General features: G+C 40.4%; 1 protein-coding gene across 1 annotated transcript; it reads left to right on the top strand.

The window, feature by feature from the left end:
• The first annotated feature begins 688 nt into the window (after positions 1-688).
• On the top strand, positions 689-23776 carry LOC125312407 (DNA excision repair protein ERCC-6-like). The gene is made up of 4 exons (XM_048270933.1): positions 689-866; positions 2179-2287; positions 8421-8503; positions 20394-23776. Exon 4 carries the CDS (start codon positions 20413-20415, stop codon positions 23755-23757), a length of 3345 nt encoding a protein of 1114 aa, XP_048126890.1. The 5' UTR covers positions 689-866; positions 2179-2287; positions 8421-8503; positions 20394-20412; the 3' UTR covers positions 23758-23776.
• The last annotated feature ends 4153 nt before the right edge of the window (positions 23777-27929 follow it).

Genomic DNA, 27929 nt, shown 5'->3' with positions numbered 1-27929 from the left:
TGTATGTAACCGGCCATTACATTGAATACACACAATAAACATGAATAGGCCTACAGGAGCTTTTGTGTGGAATATGTTTACAATTTATTACAGCCTGAACCACAGGATCTGTGTGTGGAAATCCCCTACACTTCCACTCGAGAACATCAGGCAAAGATGTTCAAATGGGCATGTTTTGGGCATGCTGTTACGGTATGTGGCAAGGCAGGGAAATCCCAAACTGCTTTGCTGACTCAAAGTTAAACATTGGCCTAGTTTATATGCAGGCTTGGGAGCCTATTTGGCTTTGTGTGATTATGACATCTGTAGAAAAATATCATACTTGCAAAAAGGTGTTATGCTCATTTCAAACTTTGTTGTTAGATTGGAATTTCAATTTGAGTAGAGAGACAGAATTCAGTGGCAATGAATGATCTGGCTAATATCAGACCCATATCAGAATTCAAATGCACTCACACTCTGAGATTCGTCTGGTAGCCTATCTAGTAAAGACCCCAACCAGATGTTTTTTTTTTTGTAGGCTTTGTGCCTCATTCTAAGTGCACCAGCAATTCCTCCCAACAAAGGGGTTTGGCTGTAGAACAAAACATCGATTACCATTTTAACAAAATTGCAATAATCTGACTATACTAGTTTACGTTCCCTCTTAATTTAGTTTGCTTTCAGTTTCCATTCCATTTCCCGTGCTTTCAGGCAAGCAAGTTGCTTTTTTTGAATTTGGCCAATTGGTAGCCTACTAATCCTTCAACGCCCACAAAGGCTGCTTGTAACAAACGGGGCCATCATAAATGAGCGACGTAGCCTACTTTTTTGTATTCTCACCTGTCATCATATCAAACGGAGGTTAGCATCCATCTGAGAGAAAGGTAAGACTAAAATTAAGTTATCCCTACAATTTAGGTTCGATACATGTCAAGCTTGGTTGCTTGGTTGTTGGTTGCTCTTGTTTCGAATTTTTAACGAAATGAATCGAGGCTTCGACATGAAGATGCACAAAAAAGGGAAACCCAAAACGTTTAAACTTAATTTAACAGAAATAGCCTAGGCCAGTGTTCCAAACTTTGTGGCAGGACACATAGCCTATGACTACTCTGAGAAAACCTCACGACACACCACTTCTGTTTTAAGCAAACTAACTAGGCTAGTTTGAAAGTAGGGATGCAATGCAAGAACAAAGATAAAAAAAAGGAAACTGTTCGAACACCAGAAAATAATGCTTAGCCAATCCTTTCCACATGAATACTAACAGGGCAATGGGCTTGGCTTGCACGACCGTGTCCCCCCCGTGGAGCGTTAACTGTGTTGTAACAACATCTTCGGTTATATTCTGCTGCTCTTTCATATTCACACTGAATATCTTGTTTGCCCAATAACAACTATTTTAACACACGCATAAGTAACCTTACTTCTTTACAGTAACGTGCTGATTCACTAGGTGCAACAACCAACCGGGTCCCTGTAGAACCCAATGTGTTTTTTTACTGCGCACTTTAATCCAGCCCGCCAAGCATTTAATTAGGTTATCATAGTCCAGGCAAAGGAACTCCTTTTGGAGCCAAAAATAGAACTAATTGTAAAATATGTTTTTTCAGCATTGATCATTTCTATGAGGTGTCCAGAACAACATACTAAAAGTCCTAAGAAATCCTAGTTGAGGAAATATGTTTAATTCTCATCAATCCAAGATGTGTGCCAGTAAGGCCAGACAACAGTAGCCCTACACGCCAATGGGGCTGTTTCCCTTTACTCCTATCAAAATAAAACTTTATTATACAATAAAATTATCCATGAAAAGTAATTTTTTTGTATTACAAGTTTCTTTGAAAATGAATTTGAATATGCAAATGAGTTATACACTAATCAAATTTAGGCTATACCCAAAATATACCTGCATAGGCTTAATTTTTCCCTTTAGGCCTACTCCTATTTTAAAAGCCTGTAAAGAAACACGTTGGGTTCCTAAAAATGTACACGGTACACCTCACTTTGCCTCATGACACACCATTGCGCTTCGGCACACCACTTGAGATCCACTGGCTTAAGCAATGTCATAACAGTCAATTTAAGAAAATCTGAAATCTTTAGGGTAGCATACTTTGGCCCTCAATGTGAATTAATGTGGAGATAATTTACTTGAATTTCCTTTGTTTACCTTCCCCTCCTGTTTTTGGTGTGCAGGCTTTTACAGGAAGTCTGAGGTTAGTCCTTTCTGCCATTTTACACGTTTTTAAGAAGTTTTCAAGAAGATCAAGCACCTCCATTCTACAGCGGCTGCTGATTTTGTGAAGTAAGTTATATTGTTGTTTTTCAAAGTTATTTTGTTATTTCATTAATGTAATTTTTCGATGTAAAAGAAAGCAGTCTTGCAGGAAACTGATCTATAATCTTTTTTTGCAAAGACATTTGGAATGTTGAAAGAAATCGATCATGAGTTTCATGTTACAGTTTTTCACAGTTGCTAAAACACTGAACCCCATTCTCCTGTGCTCAAAACCAAACAGTGTCTTCAGATCATTCACAAAATACAGTGGGGGAAATAAGTATTAAACATGTCAACATTGTTTTCAGTAAATATACTTCCAGATAGGGATGGGCGATATGACCTAAAATCCATATTGCGATACAGGGTTTCCCGCAGGAAATGTGTTAGTCAAGGGGGTAGGTCGTAGGTCCCGGGGGGGGGGACTCTGTATATTTAACAATTATTTATTAAACACTACATTATAAATAATATTACTAATATTAATAAAACACTACATTATACATTTCAAAATATTTGTGTAATTTGTGCAATTTTACTAGAACAAGTGCAAAAGAAAGTGCAAAACAACAAAATGTGCAAATGTGATCAGTCACTACTTATGGCAGAGCTGACAGCATTGTTAAAAAGCCATCCTCCTTGGCTTTAAAAAGATTATTTCAAGAGCCTTTTGGTAATTGCACTGTTTTACTACTGGACCATTAATGCCTATCTTCATGCAGGCTGTCAGACTGTTGACCTGCAGCCTGTTCCGCAAGTCTGTCCTGATCTGTACACCGAGAGTGAATGAAGTTTAGATCATTTTATAGTTTTATGTAATATGGATGGAATTTGAGCGCAGAGCGCTTTTTAATTTAGAGGCCGGAGTGGCCGCTCTGTTTCACTCCCATACCGCTCACACCACGAGTCTGAGGCATGCGCAACTGTCTTTCTAATAAAACCAAGACCGTTAAATTTCAAAGATATTGGCCATATACAGTAGCCTGGCGAGCCAGACCCACATTAAAATGTAGGGTCTGGGCACTCACCGTTCGCAGCTCAGTCCGAGGGGCGGGATAATCAGTTGTTTTTCAAATTCCCTCTGCACGCAATAGGACGCAATAGGATATTTGTTTTCAAGTCGCAGGGAATTCAAGCCAAACCGTTGCAACTCTGCCATCAATCATTATGTTAAGCCCACCAAACGACTCTATACACGATTTCAATGCCCTGATTAAGTTTCGATTTCTGGAGCTCACAAGCCAACGGAGAGTTGCTAGACTAGCCCTGCTAGGGGCGCGTCTAGATTTCTAGGCTACATATACAGTGGCGTGCACAGACATTTTGGGGGGCAGGTGCTCAGGAGGGAGGGGGGGCACTTTTTAAGCGCACATGGAACACTTAATTATAAAAAGAAATTACATGCACATAGTTGAATGAAATTTGACTTGTGCTGCAATTAGTAAATCAATATACAATTAAGACAATAAAGAGACCAAAATGTGTTAATGTTTGTTGCCTAACAAAACCTATACAACAGAAAACGTTCGTCTTAACACATAGATTTGACATTATCTGTCATTTTACAGCGTAAAACTTTATCAGGTGACCAGTCGGCTAAAAATGCTTAGTTGTTTGATGCTGTATAAGACATTTTACTGCACAACAAAATGATTACACGTTGGGCTTAGAGGGCAAACTGTACGATTTTACTTGATCTGTAAGACAATAAAGAGACCAAACAGTACGAGAAGGAGTTATAGTGGGCTACTGACTGTTGTCATTACATGAATGCAGATGGGCATTTTTCACAGGTAATGGGGAACTTCCCGTTTCTTCTGTCACAAATGAATGTGTTAATACATGTTGCCTAACAAAACATATACAACAGAAAACGTTCTTCTTAACACATAAATTTGCAAAATCTACCAGAATTATTTGTATGTGGTCGTCACGTTATCTGTCATTGATTTGGGCTACAGCGTAAAACTTTATCTAGCTTTATCTAACTAGTTTATCAGGTGACGAGTCGGCAAAAATGCTTGTTTGGTGCTGAATGAGACATTTTACAACAAAATTATTACATGTTGGGCTTAGAGGGCAAACTGTAAGATTTTGCTTGATCTGTATGTTACCTGGCTGATGGGGCACGGGAGAAGCAGCCTGTCAGCGACCATGCCTGCTATCTGAAGACGCTTACTGAACTGCTATGGTGCTGCGCATCTGACGTGCCCTTCGCGCGACCGCGCGATTTCACGTGACAAAGGAAGAAAGAGAGATAGGCTGATCGGGTGTGCGCAAGGAGGTGGCTCATTTCGGGGCATTGTTTCAGTCGTTTTTAATGGCTCAGGTTTTCAAAAGATCATTTCAAAACCGACCTCAGTAAAATATTAATAATATTAATAAAAAATAAATAAATTTAAAAAAACAAGTTTCAAAAGGGCATTTTCGTTGATAAAGGGCAAACTTCCTTGTGCTTTAGCACCACCTAGTGTCTATTTATGCACGCCTATGGCCATATAGCTTAAGTTCGTTGATGGGGGCGGAGTTAGCTAAATAATTTAGAAAGCATACGCGTAGGCACGGATGGGCCTGGACGGGCCTAGGCCCGTCTATTGTCAGTCTTGCGCGTCCGATTAGACTCTTCTCCGGTCAAATTCGCATCAGGTCAATTTAGCTCCCCGGTCCCAAAGAACTAAGAGCAACGGCAATATATTTCACTCAGAACATTTATTTTAAAAGACTGCAACACTTATAGTGCAACAACAAACAAGCTTGGCAACGTTAACTAAAGGGATCAGTCGGGATTAATTGCCAAAAGAACGAAAATGACAAATCACGCAGTTGGCTAAATATTTTAAACTTGCACCAAACGGATGAACCCAGCATCGGTGCGTCGCTTAAATTAAAACACAAATTGAAGCAACAACTTGATCATTCGACAACCCTACCACTAAACCTGCAAAGTTTATGACATAAAAAGTGGAATATGAACGCATTTCATCACACCTGACAATTAAACGGAGCTGTGGCTGTTTGCGATTTGACTGGTTCTTGAGAACGAGGAGCGAGATATTTGCACCGCTCAGCTCCGCTCACTATTTGATATTCGGATATTGGACAGATATTCATTTTTTTTTTAATGCGGCCGGTTTCACCACGTGTTTGCAGACAATGTACAAACAGATGACCTGTCTACTTGCTCCCAGCCGACCTATTTAGGGACCGTCTATAAAGTACCTTCTGAATTACTTTCATAGTCTTTTTTGTCAATAGCTTTGACATCATGTGACCTAGTGACTCCAAACAAATGCAGAATAGTTATCCTATATGGGACTCATCAGACACACCTCTTTTTATAGCCACTGTATGCACGCTGTATTTTATATGATTTTTTTAAAGAAAATACATTATTTCATATAAGAAACAGACTCCTTTTTTTCAATACCTCCCAAGCCATGTGACCTAGTGATTCCAAATCAATGCAAAATAGTTATCCTATATGGGACTCATCAGACACACCTCTTTTTATAGTCATAGTCACTGTATTTTATACTAATATTTTAAAAGAAAAAATACATTATTTTATATGAATATTTTAAAACCAATGCAAATACCTATGTGGGACTGTTGACACACCATCAATGGAAAATACATTGTTTGCCATCATTTTTTTTTTCAATAAGCCGTGTGACCTAGGGACTCCAAACCAATATAGAATAATTATCCTATTATTCCAAACCAATGCAGAATAGTTATCCTATATGGGACTAATCAGACACCTCAAATTAATATGATTTTTGCACATACTATTTTATATGAATTTCTTAAAGAAAATCAATTTGTTTCCTATGGAAGCTGCTTTGTGCTCAATACCTTCAATATACTGGGTCCTAGACATCACAGATCAACATAGAACTGTTCTGCTATGTGATACTATTCAGACACACGTCAATGTGAAATAATATTTTGCATGAACTCTTATATTTAATAGTTTTAAAATATACATTTAATTCAATTAAAAATAGTATTTTTTTAAAGAATCACATTTATTTCCTATGGAAATAACAGCTTTTTGCTCAATAGCTGCCATATGAGGGTTCTGCTATGGGGTACTTATCAGACACACCTCAATATGAAAAATTATTTGGCATCTACTATAATATGGAAGGTATTGAGAAAGAAAAACTGAATATTTATAGAATGTTTCCATAGGAAACAAATGGGTACTATAAAATAGTATGTGCAAAAATTATATTAATTTGAGGTGTGTCTGATTAGTCCCATAAAGGATATTCTGCATTGGTTTGGTGTCCCTACGTCACTTCCCTTGGGGGGGGTATTGAAAAAGGAGACCATTCCTTATAGGAAACAATGTATTTTCTTTAAAATATTAATATAAAATAGAGTGTGCAATCAATGGTTATAGAAAGAGGTGTGTCTGATGAGTCCCATATAGGAGGATAACTATTCTGCATTGGTTTGGAGTCACTAGGACATATGGCTTGGGAGGTATTGAAAAAAGGAATCTGTTTCTTATATGAAATAATGTATTTTCTTTAAAAAATTCATATAAAATACAGCGTGTATACAGTCGCTATAAAAAAAGATGTGTCTGATGAGTTGCATATAAAATAACTATTCTGCATTGGTTTGGAGTCCCTAGGTCACATGAGTTGGGAGGTATTGAAAAAAAGGAGACAATTCCGTATGGGAAATAATGTATTTTCTTTAAAATATTCATATAAAATACAGCATGCATACAGTCGCTATAAAAAGAGGTGTGTCTGATGAGTCCCATATACTGTAGGATAACTATTCTGCATTGGTTTGGAGTCACTAGGTCATATGGCTTGGGAGGTATTGAAAAAAAGTCTGTGTCTATTTCTTTTCTTTAAAATATTCTATGAAATAATGCATTTTCTTTCTCAAAATATTCATATAAAATACAGTGTGCATACAGTGACTATAAAAAATACAGTGTGTCTGATGAGTCCCATAAAGGATAACTATTCTGCATTGGTTTGGAGTCACTAGGTCACATGATGTCAAAAAAAAAAGGTGTCTATTGACAAAAAATGACTATGAAGGTAATTCAGAAGGTACTTTTATATAGACGATGAGTCCCTAAGTAGGTTCTGGCTGGGAGCAAGTAGACAGGTCATCTGTTTGTACATTGTCTGCAAACCTAAGGGTGAAACCGGTCATGCATTAAAATAAAATTGAATATCCGAATATCAAATATCAAACTAACTTCACCTCAGTCCAGTCCGCTCACTAGCTCTGATTCGGAGGCATATTACATATGTAAAGATTATAAAATCTGATTATTTTTCGATTCATGACACGTTTCTTCTTATTTAATGCCTTCTGCGGAGAAGGGAGATTGGCGTTGGTCACGATTTGGAATGAAAGGGAGAAAACAGGACAAAGTTTTTTTTTTTAAGGCGGCAGACGTAGTTAAGGCGGCAGGCTTGTTTTGACCAAGGCGGCCGCCTTGACTGCAAAGTGCTGAGGGAAACCCTGTCCGATATACAGCTTCTTGCGATAATGATATATATTGTGATATACAGTAAAAATGATAGTATAACCATTTCAGAACTTGTTACATAGACCCTAAGGAAAGCCAAACTGCTAAATGTATTTTTAAAAAAAGAAAGAAAGAAGCGCAGTATGTAGTTTTGAGAACATTTATTGTGCAAAACTGTAATTATACAACATAATGTTGCAGATAAATAAAATTTAAGTAGGCCTACATTAGCTGCAGAGACTTTAAAAAAGAAAAGGCTTGGCAATGCTGGTATTCAGAACTAGCTCTACCTTTTTAATTCATTCTGAACTAGCTTAGATTGGGTGTGTCACACCATTTGCAACATAGTTGGGTCATGTATAGCAGTTCTGTGACTGTCACCTATAAAGGTAAAAGAAAAAAAATAGCCGGGGTGCCCCAAAAATGTGGGGAAATTTATTAAGAGCCCTATATAATATGGCTGCCGACAGCCAAGCTGAAAATTAACTTTTTAATGGTTTTGCCCATAGTGCTGCATAATACATTGTTTCTGAGACTATTTGGGTCAAGAAATGCATAAATTATGCCGATTTTCTGATTTGACCTGAATTTTAAGCCCTGGATCCTGTAATTTTTGAACATTTACACATAAATGTACAATTGTCATTACAGCTTCTCTGCAACTTTCCGGTCCTGAGAAAGATCAAGCTGTTGTCTACACTTCCACTGAGGACCAGGACACCATATAACTTATGGTATGCACATGTTTTATATCAGTCAATTTTGTATGCTATTTCACAATGAGACTGGTTAAGATTGACGTATGATTATATAGGAACAATACATTCGCCTGACCCCACCCGCCTAGTATTTCTGCTAATTTTTATTTCACTGAGATACTAGCCTGGCTCTTCTCAATACGTTTACATTTCCCTTAGCCACCAGGATCGCAGGCCAATCAGTGACGGGAGGGGATCACGTCAGTTGTGAAATTGAAAGTGGTTGTGGTTAATGGAACTAGAAACGTCTGCAAACATTAAAGGAATACTATTTTCTACCTTATTATAACCATTCCGAAGGTAAGCAAATTTTTAATAGGCAAATCATTCACCTAGCATAGCGATACAGCATAGACATAGCCAGGGCCGGTTCTCCTATATATGCACACTACGCAAGTTGCGTAGGGCCCTGCAAGTAAATGAAGGCCCCCTCCCCCGTCTCCCCTTCAGTCAAGCTAGTGACAGACAGGTATACAGTTATACCGACAGTGTCTCATAGGCAACATTAAGAAGATGAACAGGAAACCGAATTACCATTCAGGGCATGAGAAACGGAAGAAGAAACTTCACGAGAATGAACAGCGGGAACAACAGTCTGGGAAACTTGTGTTATGTTGATGTCAACATACAGTAGCCTATATCTCTCCAGCGCGTGTTGCTGTACTAGCTTATAGGCCTACCTAACAGGGCAGTGAATCCCCTGATCTGCTTGCTTGCCAGCCTTTCCCAGTCACAGTACATCGCAAAGTTTTGAAATATAATCGCATATTCCGTTTTTTAAATGCAGGCGACTGGCTACATTTACGCATCTTTAAATGCGTTCATAATAACGTGCAGCTCGGGATGAAACTATAAAGTTTTTCAGTTTTTCAGCAGAAACACAGGACCTGTCTAAACTAATCAGTGATTTCACTCTTCTCATACATTTTTAAAAGAAGTAAATGGTTATTTTTTGTAATGGAATATGTACAGCAAGCATCAAAAGGAAGCAGCCCAGACCCTAAAACTGGGCATTTATAGCTGTGAATGTGATTCCGTAGACATCCAAAATGGGGTGGGATGATTGTATTGGGAGCACTGTCAGATGCGACTGTTAAAAAAATGGTTACAATTTGGCCCTCAGAGTTCAGGTTGGAGGGCCCCTTAGCAGGATTTTGCTTAGGGCCCCATGGAGGTCTGAACCGGCACTGGTTGTAGCGAGTCGCTACCGAGAATACCAGCCATGCAACTTCTAAGAACGGTGGCCTGACAAATCTTGCGAGAATCGTAAAACATTACCTTGTCAATAGATATATAGCTCTTTGGAGATATTGCCTGATATTACTCCTTCACCTCTACAACAAAAGCATTTATATGGTGTACAGGGGGGACAAGTCCCAAAAAGTTAGCTATTTACAAAGCCAGAGTAAAATATAAATGCAACTCTAGAGGGAGCTCTACAGTCGCCAAAAATACCTGAACTTGCATAGTGTACCTGAAATGTAAAATGAAAAAAAGTGCAGTTGGAAGAATGTGTAAATTTAGGCTATATATAACAAAGGTAAATTCATTGCTTGCTGACTACCAATGCGGTTTATTATCACTTTGCTCTTCGGCGCCTCCCACTTTTTTCATGTGAGTTTGGGTAACTTGTGTGTGAATCGTGCAGATCCGAAGAGTGATAGTGCATAATGTTTCACCATTCAAAACAGCTTAGCCCATACTATGAAGTCTACAGGTGTGAGACAAAATCTTTACCATGTAGTATCGCAATATGTCAGGGCTTAAAAACATTTTTCAAAATGGGGAGGAATTCCCCCCTTCAGTGCTTCACATAGGGGGGATTAATACAGTTTAGGGGGGATTAATACCGTTGGGGGCATGCATTTTACAAACCAAAATCGATTAAGAACAAAGTCCTTGATGTTAAGCATATTCCTTATTACAGGCATCAATGACAACAACACTTATATAGTCCTCACTAACTAGTTTTGATTTTCTAATAGGAGTGTTTGTGACCACACATGTCATGATAAATTTGGTAACATTCGATCGCTGTTTTGCTATAAAGCAGCTTTCATGTAATGAATGCGTAGTCTAGAAAGTGAAAGTAGGCCTATATGTCTGTAGCTGTCTGTTCACGTCCGCAATCGAACGTTCCTCAAATGGAGAACACATTCATGTTCCCTGGCGTCTCATGGCCACTCTAAGTTCCTGACAGTTCCTGACTTTTGTTTTCCTTTCCTGTCAGTTGGCAGTTGATGTACAGTAGAAGCACCTAGCATAATTTGACTTCAACAGTGACAAATCCTGCTGAGAGAAAGAGAGACACCCGCAAAGTGGTCCTGCGTGCGTATGTGTGTGTCTGCATGGGGCTACGTTCAATTCAAGTCAGAAGTTGGTCCGTCCAGTCAATAGTCCCGCATTCACGCCACTCCATTATTAAATTATTTTTTTTTTAGACAGCGCTGTAAATATCTATTTCTTTTATTTTGATATATACCCATACCTCAGCTCTAATAGCAGTGCTCTGTGGACATTTTGAAGTCTATAAGATGATTTGAAACCTCATTCTTCTCTTTCCTCGCAGTAGAAATTGGAAAGGTTTTAGTTGAGAACAAATATACCAAGGTTGTTGGAAGATCTTTGGAGATTCCTGTATCGTACCAGATGTAAAATATAAATCACAATGTATGGCAGAATTAAATTGTAATGCTAACTATATCAGAAATTATAATATACCGTGGCCCAAATATCATAATTGTGTTGTATCATCACCCGTTTGGCAATGCCTAATGAAGTCAGTTACTTTTCACTTGAAACTTGAAAAGACAGATATTCATTAAATTGAATGTTCAATATTCAAGTAATTGAACTGAGGACACATAGAATTTAGAATTATTCACCATGGTTATTTGAAAATAGCTGTGAAAATATGGGTCCAAGACTTGGCTTTGTGAAATCATGCTGGTGTGTACACTGCATTCCACTTAAGATGTAATATCATGCCAGACCAGCAGATGGTGGGATTTCATCAATGAACTTGATCGACCACACTGATGTATGATGTGGGTTGTGTTACATACACATACATGTACATGTGTCAGGCGAAAGAAATGATTAATCTGAAACATTACATTACATGACCATGTGAGATCATTTGGCTTTATGTTGCTATCTCCCTGCTAACAACAAGAATCGATAGACTACCAAACTGCTGGACCAACTGAACGTGAAGCTGTATCGTGACTTTGTTTACCGACTGGCGTCAAGACGTGTTCTCACAAAACACCCTCCCTTTAGATAGATAGATACTTTATTGATACCCAAGGGGAAATTCAAGCCTATACAGCCCAAAGCTTCGGGAAAACCCACCAGCAAGCTTTGCCTGAAGTGTATATCCCTTATCATTGAATTTCCCCTTGGTGATCAATAAAGTATCTATCTATCTATCTATCTATCTATCTGACTGGGGGGGCGCAACACCTGAAACTGTCAAGTTCTATTTGTGTGGCAAAACATTTGTCTCCTTAGTGGAAGCCACAAAACGTTAATACAACAATTTTGAAAGACCCATAGTGTGCAGTTTCTTGACTCATTTTTGCTAGTAGCCGTGTAAAAGGCAGGATAATGTATTGTTTGCCGGTCATTATTGGAAAATGAAGTCCCTTCAGGACCAAGCAAGACCCCTCCACTTTGGTGTCGGGTTCCTGTTCGCCCTGTTAGGACTTATTCTCCGATAATCACCAGTGGAAAATATATTATCCCATATTTGTCCAGCAATAAGAATAATGCACTTTTCATTCTTACCCCTTTCCCTACCCCTTGTCCCTTGAAACAGAGTGGCAAGACATCCTCTCCCATGGAAATGAGATGCCACTAGTCTACCATAGCATACGTTTAATTATTTTCATTGAGATCGTACCACACAGAAACAAGCAACTGTCACTTGCAGTCTACATCTGTCAGTCAAATACAGTTGCATTTTCAACTCTGAACAAAACCGGTCAGGAATGTGCGTAATGTTTCATTCGTCCCTCCAGGGGGTTGTTTCTAGAAAAGTTAGCAACGACATTGCTCAACCACCATGGTATGACGCAACTTGCACCAAAACACCTGTTTCCAGAAAGCATTGTACCTGTTTCGCAAATCGCTACCTCCGACGTTCGAACACTGTAATTCCAACAACGTTGTTGATGATGCAGCGATAGATATCATTGGTGGAAACAGTGGCAACGTTTAATACCCCACCCCCTAGAAATTCTCTGCACAGCCTATGTTGACATTTTTCTAATTTAAACCGAGTGATTAATGCTGGCATTGTCATCTGCAAAAACCTAAACCTTTTGTAAGTATATAAAACATTATACTGAAGCCGGCTAATATGTGCCATTATTTGTGTTAAAAATCTATGTTGGGAAAAATATATAGCCTCGACGAATGTCTGGGTCTCACAAACGTTATCAATTGTCTCGTGGCTTAACGGCAGCGCGTCAGTACACTACGTCTCGGCCTGAGTTCGCATCCTATCTCTTCTTTTCATCTCTGAGTAAGAGTAGGCCTACGAGACACAACAATAGGTTTTGACCATACATATTTATGTATATAGTTACTCTACATCGAGAGACCATAGGTACAAGACATCAGTCAAAAACAATTGAATCTACGTGTCATAGTTCACCTGCAGGGAGCGAGAAGCAAGAGGACAATCTCACATCATAAGAAAATCAAACCTACAAAGTTGGGATAACAAGTCATCTGCTTTAGCCACTACACCATTTATCACTGCTGTTGTAAGAGTCTGTGAAGATTATAATACTAAATAAGGCAATACTCGAATTAACATAAATAGCAAGAATGAGCCAAGTAGGGGAGTCAGTGTCTTAAAGAAGCCCTATGCAAGTCTGGTTATTCCTTCGCTGTTTCTGGGTTTTCGCCTGATTTGGGCTCGCATTTTTCACGACATAGCTCCCCCTGCAGCTTCGGTAGCAAGTGACTGCTACGCTAAACCCCCACTAGCTAGCGAGCTAGCCATCAAGAAACCAAGCTAAACACATACAGGGCTGGACATGGAAATATGTAAAAATGTGTGACTATAGTGCAAATTGGCAATAATTAGGGTAGGTGATTTTAAAGGTGCTCTAAGCGATGTTACGCGGTTTCTAAGCTAAAACATTTTTTGTCACATACTCTTCACGATCCGCTAGCTGCCTGTCCCCTGAATACACTGTAAAAAAACAAGGTCTCTGTAGACAGCGCAACTTCAAACATCGCCTTACGCCTAATGCGGTGCACCCGGTGATATGGGCGGGTGCAAATCACTGTTGATAATGCACTCTTAAAATAACATTTATCACCCAGAGAGAAGAATCGGGGAGTTCTTTGCCTTCCGTCCTCGTCCATTAATTACGTATAACAGGACACCTCGGTGGCCATTATCCCTTACATAAATAACTTGCCAAGGATTTCTGTCCAGGTTTCTCTTGGTCAGTGGCGTAATGAATTTTAGAGGGTGTAAGATAGCAATTTTGAATTGTGCACACGTACAATGAAAGGTTAGAGATCCGAGAGTAGAATCTTTCTTTGAGAACCCGAACATGCTCAGAGTGTTGTGGTAGTGGACTCTTCTTGACACAAACTCATGTTACGTGTGTACAATAATATGGACTTCTTCCTGTTGTATACTACACACAGATGTAACATATGAACACATCAGAATACAGTAAGAATACCCCAGAATTCTACAGTCCCCCCTCTTGATCAATCAAAAACACAGATCTTTATAGATCATACAAAACAAATAAACAGGAGTCTGATGTGGTCTAAAGAACAGATAACAAACCAAGCATTACCTCTCAGGCACTTTAAGGAAAAGAAAAGAAGTGCAGGCACCTTGAAAGAAAACTTAAAAACTGATTATGTTGCTGATGATTATCTCACATTCTAAGAGTTAACCCTCTAGGCGCCACAGTCGACTTTAGTCGACAAGATCTTGATACTGAATAAAACGGCCGATTTAGTCAAATAGGGTGTCATATTTAGCTTTCGACCTCCACTCCACTAGATGGCTGACATGTCATCGTCATCCCTGAGTCGAAAAAAAGTCATGGTTTAAACAAAACTTTTGGCTACAGCTGCAGTGAATCAGTCGTGCAATACCGAGCTAGTGTGCGTGTGAGCTACTTTATCAGAGCGACATTGTTAACGTCAGCAGTATTTGCATTAGATTATCGCCTAATGGCATCAAAAAGTTTACCTGAAATGAAGTGTTGGGTCTTCTATTCAAGGACCCTGATTCTGAAGGGGAATATCTGCCTTCAGAAAATGACGGTGATTCGTTTAGTGAGGCTTCAGATCGTCCCTGCCTTGCAATGATGCAGCTGGACAAAGTGAAGTTTACTCCATAGTTTAGCTTACACCAAGCACAAGCGTTGAATCGTTTGCCCAATGTCACTGGTGGGAATAATGTTTCCGCGGGTTGGTGTTCATCGGGAAGTTAGCGGGGTGTTAGTGGTGTGGCGAACGATGCTGGAGGTAGCCTAATATCCATAGCGCTAGCTTCTGTCTTCTGAACGTGTGCCTCTCCACAATCGCAGCGACGGTAACGTGGAGCCTTTGTCTAATGCCACTGGGTATGTTAGACGTGGTGCTCATAGGACAGTTAGGGGGAACGTGGTGGCAGTGTGGGGAGTCGCAATGAGAATGACAGTAGGCCTAGTCCGAGCTGCCTCTCCACTGGCAAGACGCTGAGGCTGCTGCTCGTGATGGTGGAGGTGGTGACACTCTCTCCCTCCCCCACACACACACATTAGGTCATGCATAGTCTATCACAAGATGATGGGAATGCCGGCCCTGTATGGATAGGGAGTCATTATCTCTACAGCAAAAGGCCTGCTACATAAAAATAAAAAAATGTCAGCCATTTATTAGTAATGATTTACACTGTTGATTTGCTATCTATTTCCCTGATCATTTAGGACATACACTATGTGTTCCTTTTGTGTGTTCATGTCCTTGTGATGTGTGTGTCTTTGTCAGCTAAGAAAAAAAAAAAAAAAAAAAAAAAAACAACAAAAAGAAAAAAACATTGTCTCTTGTCTTGTCTCATCATCTCACTCCTGATCTGTGCCTTGCCGTGGCAAATGAGCTTTTGAACTAAACAGGTCTTGTCTACTTGTGTTTGTGTGTCATCTGAATAATATATATGTGCCCCATACATGGAATCAGAGTGCCTACTGTATGTAGTAAATGGAAAATCTCTACAGCAAAAGGCCAGTCTACCGCTACATGCATTTGGTTTGTTTCTGCCATTTATTAGTAATGATTTACACAGTTTGTTCACTACTTACTATTTACCTGAGCATTCAGTATTGTGCAATATAGCATACAGAAGGTGAGGGACATTTTGGGGGGGAAGAAGTGGTGCATTTTATCATTCAAACATGCGACTTTTCATGACAATTCTATAATCCAAGATGGCCGCCACCATATGACGTCATAATATGCAAATTTGATATAAACATTTCATTTCTACATAAACTTTGGGTCATCCTTAATATTTCTCTAATTTACAGAAAGTCTCTATCTCTTATCACTTTTAAGATATAGCCTTTTAAAATGAAGATGTCAAAATTGATCGTTTCGGAAAAAAACCTCTGGCGCCTAAAGGGTTAAAAGAAAAGGAAAACAAAGTCTTTTGGAAGTTCAGGAAACCGGCCAGCAACAGTTCAGTTCAAAGGCAAAGTCTCTGTCCCAGATGTTGTCTGTAGCTCCCGGCAACCTCATAGGTACATGTGGAGTGAAAAGAAAGAGCAGTATCAGTTGAAGGATAGTCATGAAAACAACAGTATAAATATAATAATCTATTATAGGGGTGTAGCATCCTCCCAATCCTGGTCCCCCAGTGAGTCCCCGGTTAACCCGTTGCTGCGTGTTCAGCTCCCTTACGGGTGTCCCCATGAACCCACCTCTAGAACCAGGACTACAGGATTACTCCCCCCTCTTGATCTAGCTTAACTGTAATCATTCTCAAAAATCGGCAATTGTAATTGTATCCTCAGATTAAGTAATTACATCAGTAATTACACATATTTAATCATCAAAATCAATTATAAGACTTATCTAAGTCTATAATTTTTCATAACATGAGTTTGTGTCAAGAAGAGTCCACTACCACAACACTCTGAGCATGTTCGGGTTCTCAAAGAAAGATTCTACTCTCGGATCCCTAACCTTTCATTTCTCCTGACGTCATAAATTCCCTGTCAAAATGAAAGTCTCCCGTGAATCTTCCCCCCTCTAGTTCACACCTCACCCCTAAAAGAAGATCGGCGGAAACTCAGATAGAATTCGTACCCTACCCAAGCCGTCATGTTTCAGGCGGTTCTATTAGTTTGCCATGGCTCACATGTATCCACTTTTCTCTCACCCTGGACCTTCACTGCCGACTATGTTATGGCAATCCACATTGGGGAATGATGTCTTTCACGAGGACTTTGGCAGTGTGTAGTGCAATTCCAGATTGTGCAGGGAATGCCTCAATCCACCTGGAGAACGTGCACAGGACAACCAGGACAAATACCTGACACAGGTATTTTTTGTTTCTCCAATAGGTCGGCTGAAAAGACTTTAAGTTCAGCACCAGTATCAATCAAGAATTCAATTTTGATGTGTTCTTCAAGCAAGGCTATAGCATAGAGGGTGTTGTCAGTTCCTTCTGGTTGGTAAAGCAGACACGCCGTCGGTGGTGGCTACTGTGCGCACAGGGCATATGAGTGCCTCGTCAGCTGACTCATCCCAGACATCCCAGTCCTCCATCGCTGGCCTGGTTTTCTTTGTCTTTGGCCTTGTTACCGGAGCAGTCGCTCCCTGGGCAGCATTGGATGTAGATGCCCCATCATTCACTGGTGCAGGTGGGGGTGAGGGAGGTGGGGGTGGGGGTGGGTGAGGTAAAGAGTTGACAGGTGGGGGTGGGGGTGGTGGTGGTGGGGTAGGGAAAGAGTTGACAGGTGGGTGAGGTGGGTAAGGGCTTGTAGCCAGTGGCATTGGTAACAACAATGGGGGAGGAGGAGGTACTGAAGCTATGGCTAGTGGCTGTGGATAGCCATACTGGAGTGGAGCAGTTTGATGATGGTTGGTTGCAGACGTTCTTCCTTGTCTTTGCGGATTGTAGAAAGCAGTGGCTGTTGATGGGGCCAGAATGATTTGTTTTGTGTCACCTGCTGGCTGTTCGTCAGGTGGGGTGCTGTTTCCCATGTGGGGTCCCCATAACAGCAGCATTCTGTCCAATGAAGCTGTCTTTATCAATGTCCACTGCACTTCTAGATGTCTCCACCATGGCATATGGCGCTGTTGAGTCCAAGTCAGGCAGAGTCGGATTGAGGCGGGTGCTTGGTTGCCTGTTGCGACCATGGTTGCGACCCCCGCCCCCACTAGGTGCCGGTGTGTATGGGAGGAGTTGGCTCCTCCCCGTTGAGTGGGCCTCTGAGACTACTCCTCTTCGCCTCATTCCACTCTGTTCTGGCAACACATCCGCTTCCATCAGTTGTACCTCCAAATCACGTCTCTCAGTCTCATGTCTGCAAATCCTGTCTCGGATCTCTAATTCCAATTTTTTTTTTTCAAATTTGCCCAATTGTAATTTCACTGCCATCCAATCTGACACATAGTCTTGTATCTCAGCTAAGGCCTGTAACTTAGTTTTCCTACCAAGAACCATATCTGGATTGTGCTAATATTAAATATTAAATTGTACTATGTGTTTCGTGCAGTGACGTGATCCTTTTAAATATATTTTTTTATATTTTCCCGTGATGTGGTAGTGATATAGTGACAACTTTGCACTTTGAAAATTTGGTTAGTAATTTGTTTGCCTCTCAATTGTTCACAAGTTGTCTATCTCTTATTTTATTTTAATTTTTTTCCACACTCACACTCACACACACACGCTCCTGCCAGGGAAAAGGAAACACTCTCTCTCTATCTCTCTCGCTCCGTAACCTGACACTTGGTAAGTTATTTTACTCACAGCATGATGCCACAACAATAAATTTCACCAGTGTCAGTTCCACTTAACTCAGACTGTTTCTTTTCTCTCAAAACGGCTGGACAATGATACAAATTAATGTCTCACTCACACCTTTAACGATCTTTCGTTAAATTCACAGTTGACCAAGTCAACAAAAAAACATAGGTGGAAACCCTATCCCACTTTTCAAATACTGCACAACCAAAACACCCCACTCTGGTGATTTCGTCTCCTTTCCGTATCACTGTAGCACTAAGTTTAGTCCTAGGCCATTAAACTAAACAAAGACCGTTGAGAAACAACCACACAGTTCACTCAGCAAAATAATGACTGTAGGAACCTATTTTCTCATTGGCACACGCACAGCATTCATTTCATAAAACTTACACAGCTTAACATGTAATGGCAGTACAGAAAAAAGAAAAGATTTAATCCCCAAGCTTGTCCGTGGTTAATCGATTACTTCTTTTTTAATTAGTTCACGAATCTATCCAATTACCCAAAATATGTGTACACTTTGACATTTTACTTTTTTCCAGAAAACTTCTTATATCAAATGACATCTAGAGCTCATCAATCATTGATATAGGTACGTTACTTGTCAAAACACTTAATGACACAAACTTCAATACTCATTAATGTGCAGCTTTTAATTTCTAATTTATCTAATAAATTAGCTTTACTTTTCTTTTCCCCGATAAAGTTCTTTTTTCCCTGGTCAGAATAAAGGAGTAAAGATTTTTTGCTTTCACCTGGTCAGAATGTCTTCACTGCATGCAGGGTGCGCAGTGCAGCAGTGTTTCCCCTCTTGGCAGGCTTCCAGCTGGGATTCAGTCACGTCAATCAGGGTGCCAAGATGGACTCTTCTTACAGATGTTCAAAATCCAAAATCTGCCCCCGAAGTCTCTTTGAACCCGTTGGATGTTCTCGTCTTGCCTCTCCTGTTGCGGTCGGGTCACGATAACCAAATGTTGTCGTGTTTCTTCTCCTTTTGCGAGAAGGGTCACGGCACCAAATGTTGGATTCTCTGGTTGTTGCGTTGTGTTTTAGTTCTAATGTCTGTATTGAAGATGGTCAATAAAGCTTGACGGCGGGATCAGGATCGGCGATTAGATGATGATTTATTGTAGATGGTACAACAATGAATAACAGAACACAGGCTAAGTCTCAAACAGTAAAACTGTGCAGAGTCTAACAGTTGTGGTTGTTATTAGAAGCGGCTGCTGAGCCTTCCGACAGAAGATGCTCCTTGGGTTGCTTCCTCGATCTCCGAGTCAAAACCTAAGACAAAGCCTGTTATACTAAAACATACAAACGTCAATCATGCCAACGTGGCAGGTGCCAACCAGTGTACACAACCCGGCCCTGGCCAGATGGAGATACTAGCCCGAATAGGCAGACATGCTGTCTCCCTCGGCCCATGTTATCACTGATGTTCCTCGGATGTTCCTAAACATCGGCCTGTATGACCTTCCTGCTGGTACACAGGCCTAAGGCACAGTTATGTACAATAATATGGACTTCTCCCTGTTGTATACTACACACAGATGTAACATATGAACACATCAGAATACAGTAAGAATACCCCAGAATTCTACAACCAGAACACACCTTCTGCCACACCCCTGGGCACAAAACTTTATAAAAGTAAAGCGGATGGACTAAAATAGGAATACACTTTGCGTCTGGATAATAATCTACTTTGCGCCAGGATTTGTGTTGGAAATAGGGCCCTTAGTGTGGTCAAATTCAGTCCTGGCCCACCAATGGCTGTGATTACAGTATGCCTGTGATTACAGTAATTATTCATTATCATACCACTTTCAATTGGTAATTGTTATGTTCCTTCTGTTTCTACAGTTGTTGAATAATTGAAACCATGGATGATCAACATAATCTACCGGATAAGATGGGGAAAGAAGTTCAACACTCTCCTGGGAAACAGCTACAAATTATGGAAGGTCTCAAAAGTAGACTGTATCCATACCAGGTTGAAGGTTTTGAGTTCTTTCACAATGCACACAGAGAGGGTAGAAAGGGTGTTATTTTAGCAGATGAAATGGGTCTTGGAAAATCTATTCAAGTCATCTCATTTTTGGCCAATTTTGCTCATCTGAACAAAAACATCCCAAGCATACTGTTAGTAGTGCCTGCAAATTTATTAGATGATTGGGTTAGCAAGATACAGGACTGGGCCCCTTGGATGAAATGCCTGAAATACCATCAATCAGAGCAGTGTCAAGCCACAAACCTGAGCAAAGTGAAAAGAAATGGAGGGTTACTTATCACCACATACAGCACAGTTGTCAGGCATGAAAAAGAACTGTCATATTTGCATTCTAGTCCCTATTGCTGGAATTTTGTGGTATTTGATGAAGCACACAGGCTCAAAAATGAAAAGACAAAGACCTACAAAGTGGCATTGTCGGTCCAAGCCCATTTTCGGATTCTTCTTACTGGCACTCCAATCCAGAACAATCTCAAGGAACTCTGGAACCTGTTGACTATTATTTCTGAGACATGCCTGGTGGGAACATACCAAACATTCAGGAAGAACTTTGAGAACCCAATAACTCGAGGGCGGGAGGCTGATGCAAGGGCAGATGAAAGGGCCCTGACTCAGGAACTGATGGAATGTCTCCAAAAGACAATGAAACCAGTCTGGCTCAGGCGCACTAAAGAAAAGTTGCCCAAGCTGCCAGACAAACGTGAGTTTGTGCTCTGGACCAAGCTTACCCCTGAGCAGGAAGCCAATTACCGTGACCAATTGTCAGTTAATAAGGCACCTGATGCCCCCTCAAATCTTTTGCTTTTACACAATTTGCGGAAGATCTGTTGTTGCTCCAGACAGTTTGATGGACATGATTTGAATTCTGCTGTATCCCAAACCACACATTCTGGAAAACTTGCCATATTGATCGCTATGCTGAAGAAACTTTCTTCTAAAGGACATAAGATTCTGGTGTTTTTTCAGTATATCAAAACACTCAAAATTGCCATGCACAGTCTTATGCAAACAGACTGGGGAAAAAGAACTGTTTTGTTCATGGATGGAACTGTTGCACTCCACCAACGTATGATGTTGCTTAAGTCCTTCCAGAATGGATCACAAAGCATCCTTTTGCTCACAGTTCAAGTTGGGGCTGAGGGCTTAAATCTCACAACTGCTGATCGTGTCATTATCATGGAACCTTCCTGGAATCAATCAACAGATGCCCAGGCAGTAGATCGGGTACACAGAATTGGACAAAGGAGAGAAGTGGAAGTCTATCGTTTGATCACTTGTGGGACAGTGGAAGAGAAAATATATCGTAGGCAGTTATTCAAAGGCTCACTGGCTCGACAGGCAGTTGGGGATGACCAGAATCCTTTGAGACACTTCACTCGTTCAGAGTTAATGGAGCTTAACAGTCTTGGAGAGACTCAATACTCTGCCACCCAGTTACAGCTGGAACATCATAATTCTAAACGGCTTAGTGCTGAGGAAATCCTCGGGAAGCAGTTAGGAGAACAGATTTCTGGCAGCATATGCGGGATTTCTGATCATGGCAAGCTTCTTAAGGCCAGTCAAGGTGAGGACTTAGAGGCAGAAATGGAAAAGCTGCACATTGCTGATGAAGTTCAGAGAAGTAAAGACAAGATTGATGGTGAGGCCCACCTCAACTGTCAAATAGCATTTGTTGATGCACATAGACATCATAACTATCCACGAAACTCACTGGGTGTACATCTAAAAGGGAAAAAGGTTTTCTCTAGAGAATCTGCTTATTCAAAACTGTACCATGAGAAATCTCCAGGGTTGCCTCGGAAATATAAATGCTTTTCCTCTCCATTCTCTGCTAGAGTACAGAAAAAAAGACGTAAAACATGTCCACTTAAGTATGATTCAGATCAAGGTTGTTATCCTGAAGCCACCCAAGCAGATAGAGGTGAAACGGGCAACTCTAATTCACCCAGAGATCCAGAAAATGCAGATGTTTTAACTCCAGAAACTACTTTCACAGATGACAGGTCAGAATCTAGTTTTGCAGACAACAATAGTCAACAAACTTCTACATGGCACTCTAGGGACAAAGATAGTGAAGTACATCCTGACAGCATAATTGAAGTGGACAGTTCAGATTCATTCACAGATAGTCCTATAAAGAACAGTGTGACAAAGAGTGCTGACATTGTAGACATCTCTTTAAATATAAGTATTATCCATTTATCAAGCCCCAAGGATGTGTCTACAGGTGCCAGTTTGCATTCAGCTGTTAAATCAAAGGATCAAAGATCAGATCTGACTGTTGTGCAAACTCCTAGATCAGCACCATTACCAGGAAACAACTCATTCAACTCTGCAATAACTTCTCTGCCCAGAACACTATGTATGGGGAAATCACCACAGATTCCAGATGCATACACTTCCAGTGATCCCATAGAGCCCCCCAAAGAAAAGGATAAAACAGGCAACTCCATTTTATCCAGTGATCCAGATGAGTCAAAACATATGCCTCCAGAAAGTATTTTCGGAGATAATAATGTTCCAGGAATCTATTTTAAATTGGAATCCAATGATGAAGGCAGAAAAACTGATCCCCACAGCACACAGGCACTTCAGTATGACATAGACCAAGGATCACTTTTAAAGGACAACACTCTCCGTATGATGGCAAATGATGCTCAGATTGGAGAACCACTGCAGAAAACCACAGATGAAGGTAGTGAGAGGAGTGAAATGAGCATCTCTGTCTCTAGCCCTCCACTGGAGAGGTCTGGAACACCCAATAACAACACAGAGTCTAGCTTATCAGACAACAACAGTCCACACAATCTTACACCAGACTCTGTTATTGAAGTCAATGAAGTTCAGCATTCTGATTCACTCACAGATAATACACGTGATGACATTGTTCTTGTGTCCCCGGAAGAGAAAAACACACTGAACCACACTGTCACAAATATTGATGACAGTAGAGCTATGACTTTAAATACATCTGGACAACATTGCCCTAGCCCTGAGCTTCTGGCAGCAACAGAAGTTACTTTACATTTTGAGGTAAAATCACAGGATCAAACACTAAAGCCTAGTGTGGCCCACAACTCTAAATCAAAAGCTTGCTCATCACCTGAAAGGTATTATGACCTTTTAAGAGAAGTCCATACACCAAAACAACAACAAAGTCCCTTACCAGGCCCCCAAGTCATCATCACCACATCTGCAACCTATCTCCTTGTGTGATTACTCACTTACACCAGGATCCATATCTGTGCCCAGTACACCAGGCATGGAGGAATTCCTACAGGTTGCAGGTGTATGTGTTGGCAGCAATGCTGTAGATCCTCAAACAGAGAAGAGTAAAAAGGGTGGCTCTGCTTTATTCAGAGAGTCACGCAATTCAGATGACGGAGGTACAGATGATGTTTTCAGAATTGGCAGCGCATCTGGAAACTCTGTAACAGTCAACTACAATGAAGAGTCTACTTCATCAAACAGCTACCGTACACCCAGTCTTATATTGGACTCTGTTGATGAAGGAAGTGAAGCTGACCTTGGTGACACCTATGAGGTGACCAGATTAGACTCTAACAAACAAGATGAAAGTGATGAGAGTGCTTCAGCATCCCTTGAAGAGACCAGTTCTAAAAAGGACAGTTTGATCCTGATCACTGACACTAAAACTCTCACTTTAAATGTCATTGCTCCTCCTTGTGCAAGCCTCAAGACTGTGTCTATAACAGATAACAGTTTGCCTTCAGATGTTGAAACACAGGATCCAGGACAAGAGCTGGGTGATGCTAAGACTTCTAGACAAGAACCACCACCCATAATAAGCTATGAAATTTCCGCAGAGGTTCAATCAAGAGAAGTGTTGAGCCCTACCCAGGTCCTTACACCACTTTCATTATTTCCATCACCTGTTGTCTTTCCATGTGATCAGTCACTTACTGCTGGGTCCATGTCTGTGCCCGGTACACCACACATGGAGGAAACATCACAGGTTTCTGTTGTAGGCCCTGATGGTGATGGTGAAGCCCCCCAAACAGAGGAGTGTGAAGGAAAAAATGGTACCTCATCCAGAGATCCACACAAATCAGATGACATACTTTCAGAACATGCTGCTGGACATGACAGTGTAGTGGAAAACAGACATGTCCACAACACTGCAGCGTATAATTTAACAGACATAAGCATTCCACACAACCTGACACCGAACTCCAGTGACAAAAGCAGAAGTAAAGATCTGGAGGCAGAATTTGAAAAGTTTCACACTGGGGAGACTGAATACGAAGCCCACCTCCAATGTCAAGAAATGTCTGCTGATGAAAATGATAAGAGTCCTGATCATTGTAAAACTAAGTTACCACAAAAATCACTGGGTTTCCACCTCCAAGGGAAGAAAAATGACGCAAGTGGCAATGGTCGCAATAGTCCCAATGTTAATGTCTCTATAAAATCTGTCATCAAACCAATTTATTCAAAACGGCACAGTGAGAAGACTCCAGGGTTGCCTCAAAAATATATATGCTTTTCCTCTCCATTCTCTAATTCAGCTATGAGGAAGAGACATAGTGCACGGACACTTCAGTATGACTTAGACCAAGGATCTGTCCCTCTTTCAAAAGCCAACACTCTCTGTATGATGGCAAATGATGCTCAGATTGGAGAACCACTGCAGAAAACCACAGATGAAGGTAGTGAGAGGAGTGAAATGAGCATCTCTGTCTCTAGCCCTCCACTGGAGATCTCTGGAACACCCAATAACAACACAGAGTCTAGCTTATCAGACAACAACAGTCCACACAATCTTACACCGGACTCTGTTATTGAAGGCAGTGAAGTTCATCATTCTGACTCACTAACAGATAATAAAAGTGATAACATTGTGCTTGTGTCCCCGGAAGAGAAAAGCTTACTGAAACACACTGCCACACATATTGACAGTGAAACTTTTACTTCAAATACAAGTGGACACAGTTCCCCAGGCCTTGAGCCTGTGACAGCAAAAGATGATACTTTATGTTTAGAGGTAAAATCACAGGATTCAACACTTAGTGTGGCTCATACCACTAGAACAAAAGCTTGCTCATCACTGGAAAGGAATTGTGACCTTTTAAGAGAGATCCAGTCATCAAAACTATTACAAAGTCCTTACCAGGCCTCCAAGCCATCATCTCCACATTTGCAACCTATCTCCTTATGTGATTACTCACTTACACCTGGATCCATCATGTCCCATGTGCCCAGTACACCAAGCATGAAGGAATTCCCACAACTTTTAGGTGTATGCCTTGGCAGTAATGCTGTAGACCCTCAAACAGAGAAGAGCGAAAAGAGTAACTGTACCTCATTAACAGATTCCAACAATTCAGATTGCATGCTTCCAGAAGGTATATCCGAAATTGGCAGATTATCTGAAAACTCTGGAACAGTCAACTACAATGAAGAGTCCCGTTCATCAGACAACAACTGCCCACTCAGTCTTATACTGGACTCGCTTGATAAAGGCAAGAATAAGATGAACAGTTTGGTACAGATCAGCAACACTGAAACTCTCACTTTAAATGCACCTTCTCTTCCTTGCTCAAGCTACAAGGCTGTATCTGTAACAAATGCCAGTTTAGATATAACATCATTGTATCCAACTTCAGAGCTGAATGTTGTTTCAGCACCACCACAATGGATGCCACTGGAGGCTGTTGTACAGCAAACTTCCACAGCAAAATCATGCTCTGGAATGAAAATGACACTTGAAGAGAATTGTAAAGCTGTGGATGTAAAAACATTCTTAGACTTCTCTAAAGAAATGTTGGATGCAATTGAGGATCTGAATGAGGCCAAAATGGAACTTGCAGATAAGAGTGAATTAGATAATGCTAACAGTCCTCACAAACCTAAGGCTGAATCCACTGGCAATACCAAGGTTGCTCTTGATGAGGCTGCACCACACAGTTTTACAGATAAAGTTATAATAACAGTGACTCACAATACCAGAGCAGATTTATCTTTAGTAAAATTTGAGGATTCAGTAGTAGACACAAGAGGCGATTACTGGTTGTCCTCTGATCACCTGGATATTTGTTCATCAAATAGATCTGACTTGGTTTCCAGTGATGAAACAGACCAAAATCTCATGGAGGAGACTGTTGATGATGTAAAATCTGTCTCTTTAAATGTCAACCATGATGGTTCCCCAGGGTCTGATACCAAAGCTATCCCCATAACACACAGCAACTATTTTGCAGAAATTCAATCACTAGGACAACTGGATCCTATCCAGACTACTAAACCATTTTCACCAACACTTTCCTTATGCTGTGACTCACTCACTTCTAAATCAATGTATTTGCCCAATGCACCACACCCATGCAAAACACAACAGGTTTTAGGTGCATCCTACAGTCCCAAAGAAATCATACATGAATCAGAGATTAAAAATAGTTTGGCTAGTAGAAAAACAGAGACCCTAGTAATTAGTATTGATGAACATACCAAGAGACTGGCCAAAAGGAAAAAGAGGAACAAAAGTCTGTCATTTCAAAGGAGACTAACGTATTTCCCCTCAGTGTTCTATCGAAAACACATAAAGAAAATAGTTGTATCAAAACATAATGATCAAAGTCCTCAACGGTTACAGTCATTCTGCAAGACAGAGAGAACAACTGACCCAGAATGCATTGTTTCTCATTCAGAGGAGTCTGTGTCTAGGCAGTGGAAGGTTGCAGGAGTTTCTGCTTCTTTAATGTCTACTAATTGTTCATCTGCATTAGCTTCAGATATAGACATTTCTGAGTCAGATCATTTCAGATCAGGCAATAATGCTGAAGGTGTTGTGAGTGCACATGTGATGCATCATGACATTACTGAGCCTGAGCTAACACCAAAGAGAGAATGCTTCCGTTTGCTCCGACAGTTGAAAGATCTGTAAGATGTTTTACTCTGGTGTAAAATAAAACACTTTTTCAAAAAGTTGAAAGCAGATTTCCCAAAGTCAGATTTCACTAGTGGGGTCTCCCTTGAAACCCCACTAGTGAAATATGACTTTGGGAAATCTGCTTTTAACTTTTTTGCTCCTTATAAGTGGAACAAACTGCAAGAAAGTCTGAAACCAAGCCTATTTGTATCAGTTGATCATTTTAGGTGTTTTCTTAATGACATGGGTACAGTGCTCCTGTTTGAGGGACAAGAAAAGAAACCTCGTTTTTATTTGTTTTATGTTTTTATTTAATTATTTTATTTTTTCTATTCTGTTTGTTCTTACATTTGTATTGTATTCTTCTTGGATTCAATTTTGTATTTTTGTACTCTGTCTTCTTTGGACTGTTTGTCATCAGGGATTTGCTGTAAAAGAGCTCTCTATGCTCAGTCAAATTTCCCTGAATAAATAAATTACATAAATAATAAATTACATA

This window comes from Alosa alosa, chromosome 19 (genome assembly GCF_017589495.1).
Source record: "Alosa alosa isolate M-15738 ecotype Scorff River chromosome 19, AALO_Geno_1.1, whole genome shotgun sequence".
Lineage (NCBI taxonomy): Eukaryota > Metazoa > Chordata > Actinopteri > Clupeiformes > Clupeidae > Alosa > Alosa alosa.
This window is presented reverse-complemented; position numbering and strand designations above follow the sequence as displayed.

Excerpts from the sequence above, each read along its gene's own strand:
- LOC125312407 (XM_048270933.1), top strand. The coding sequence starts at position 20,413 with ATGGATGATCAACATAATCTACCGGATAAGATGGGGAAAGAAGTTCAA.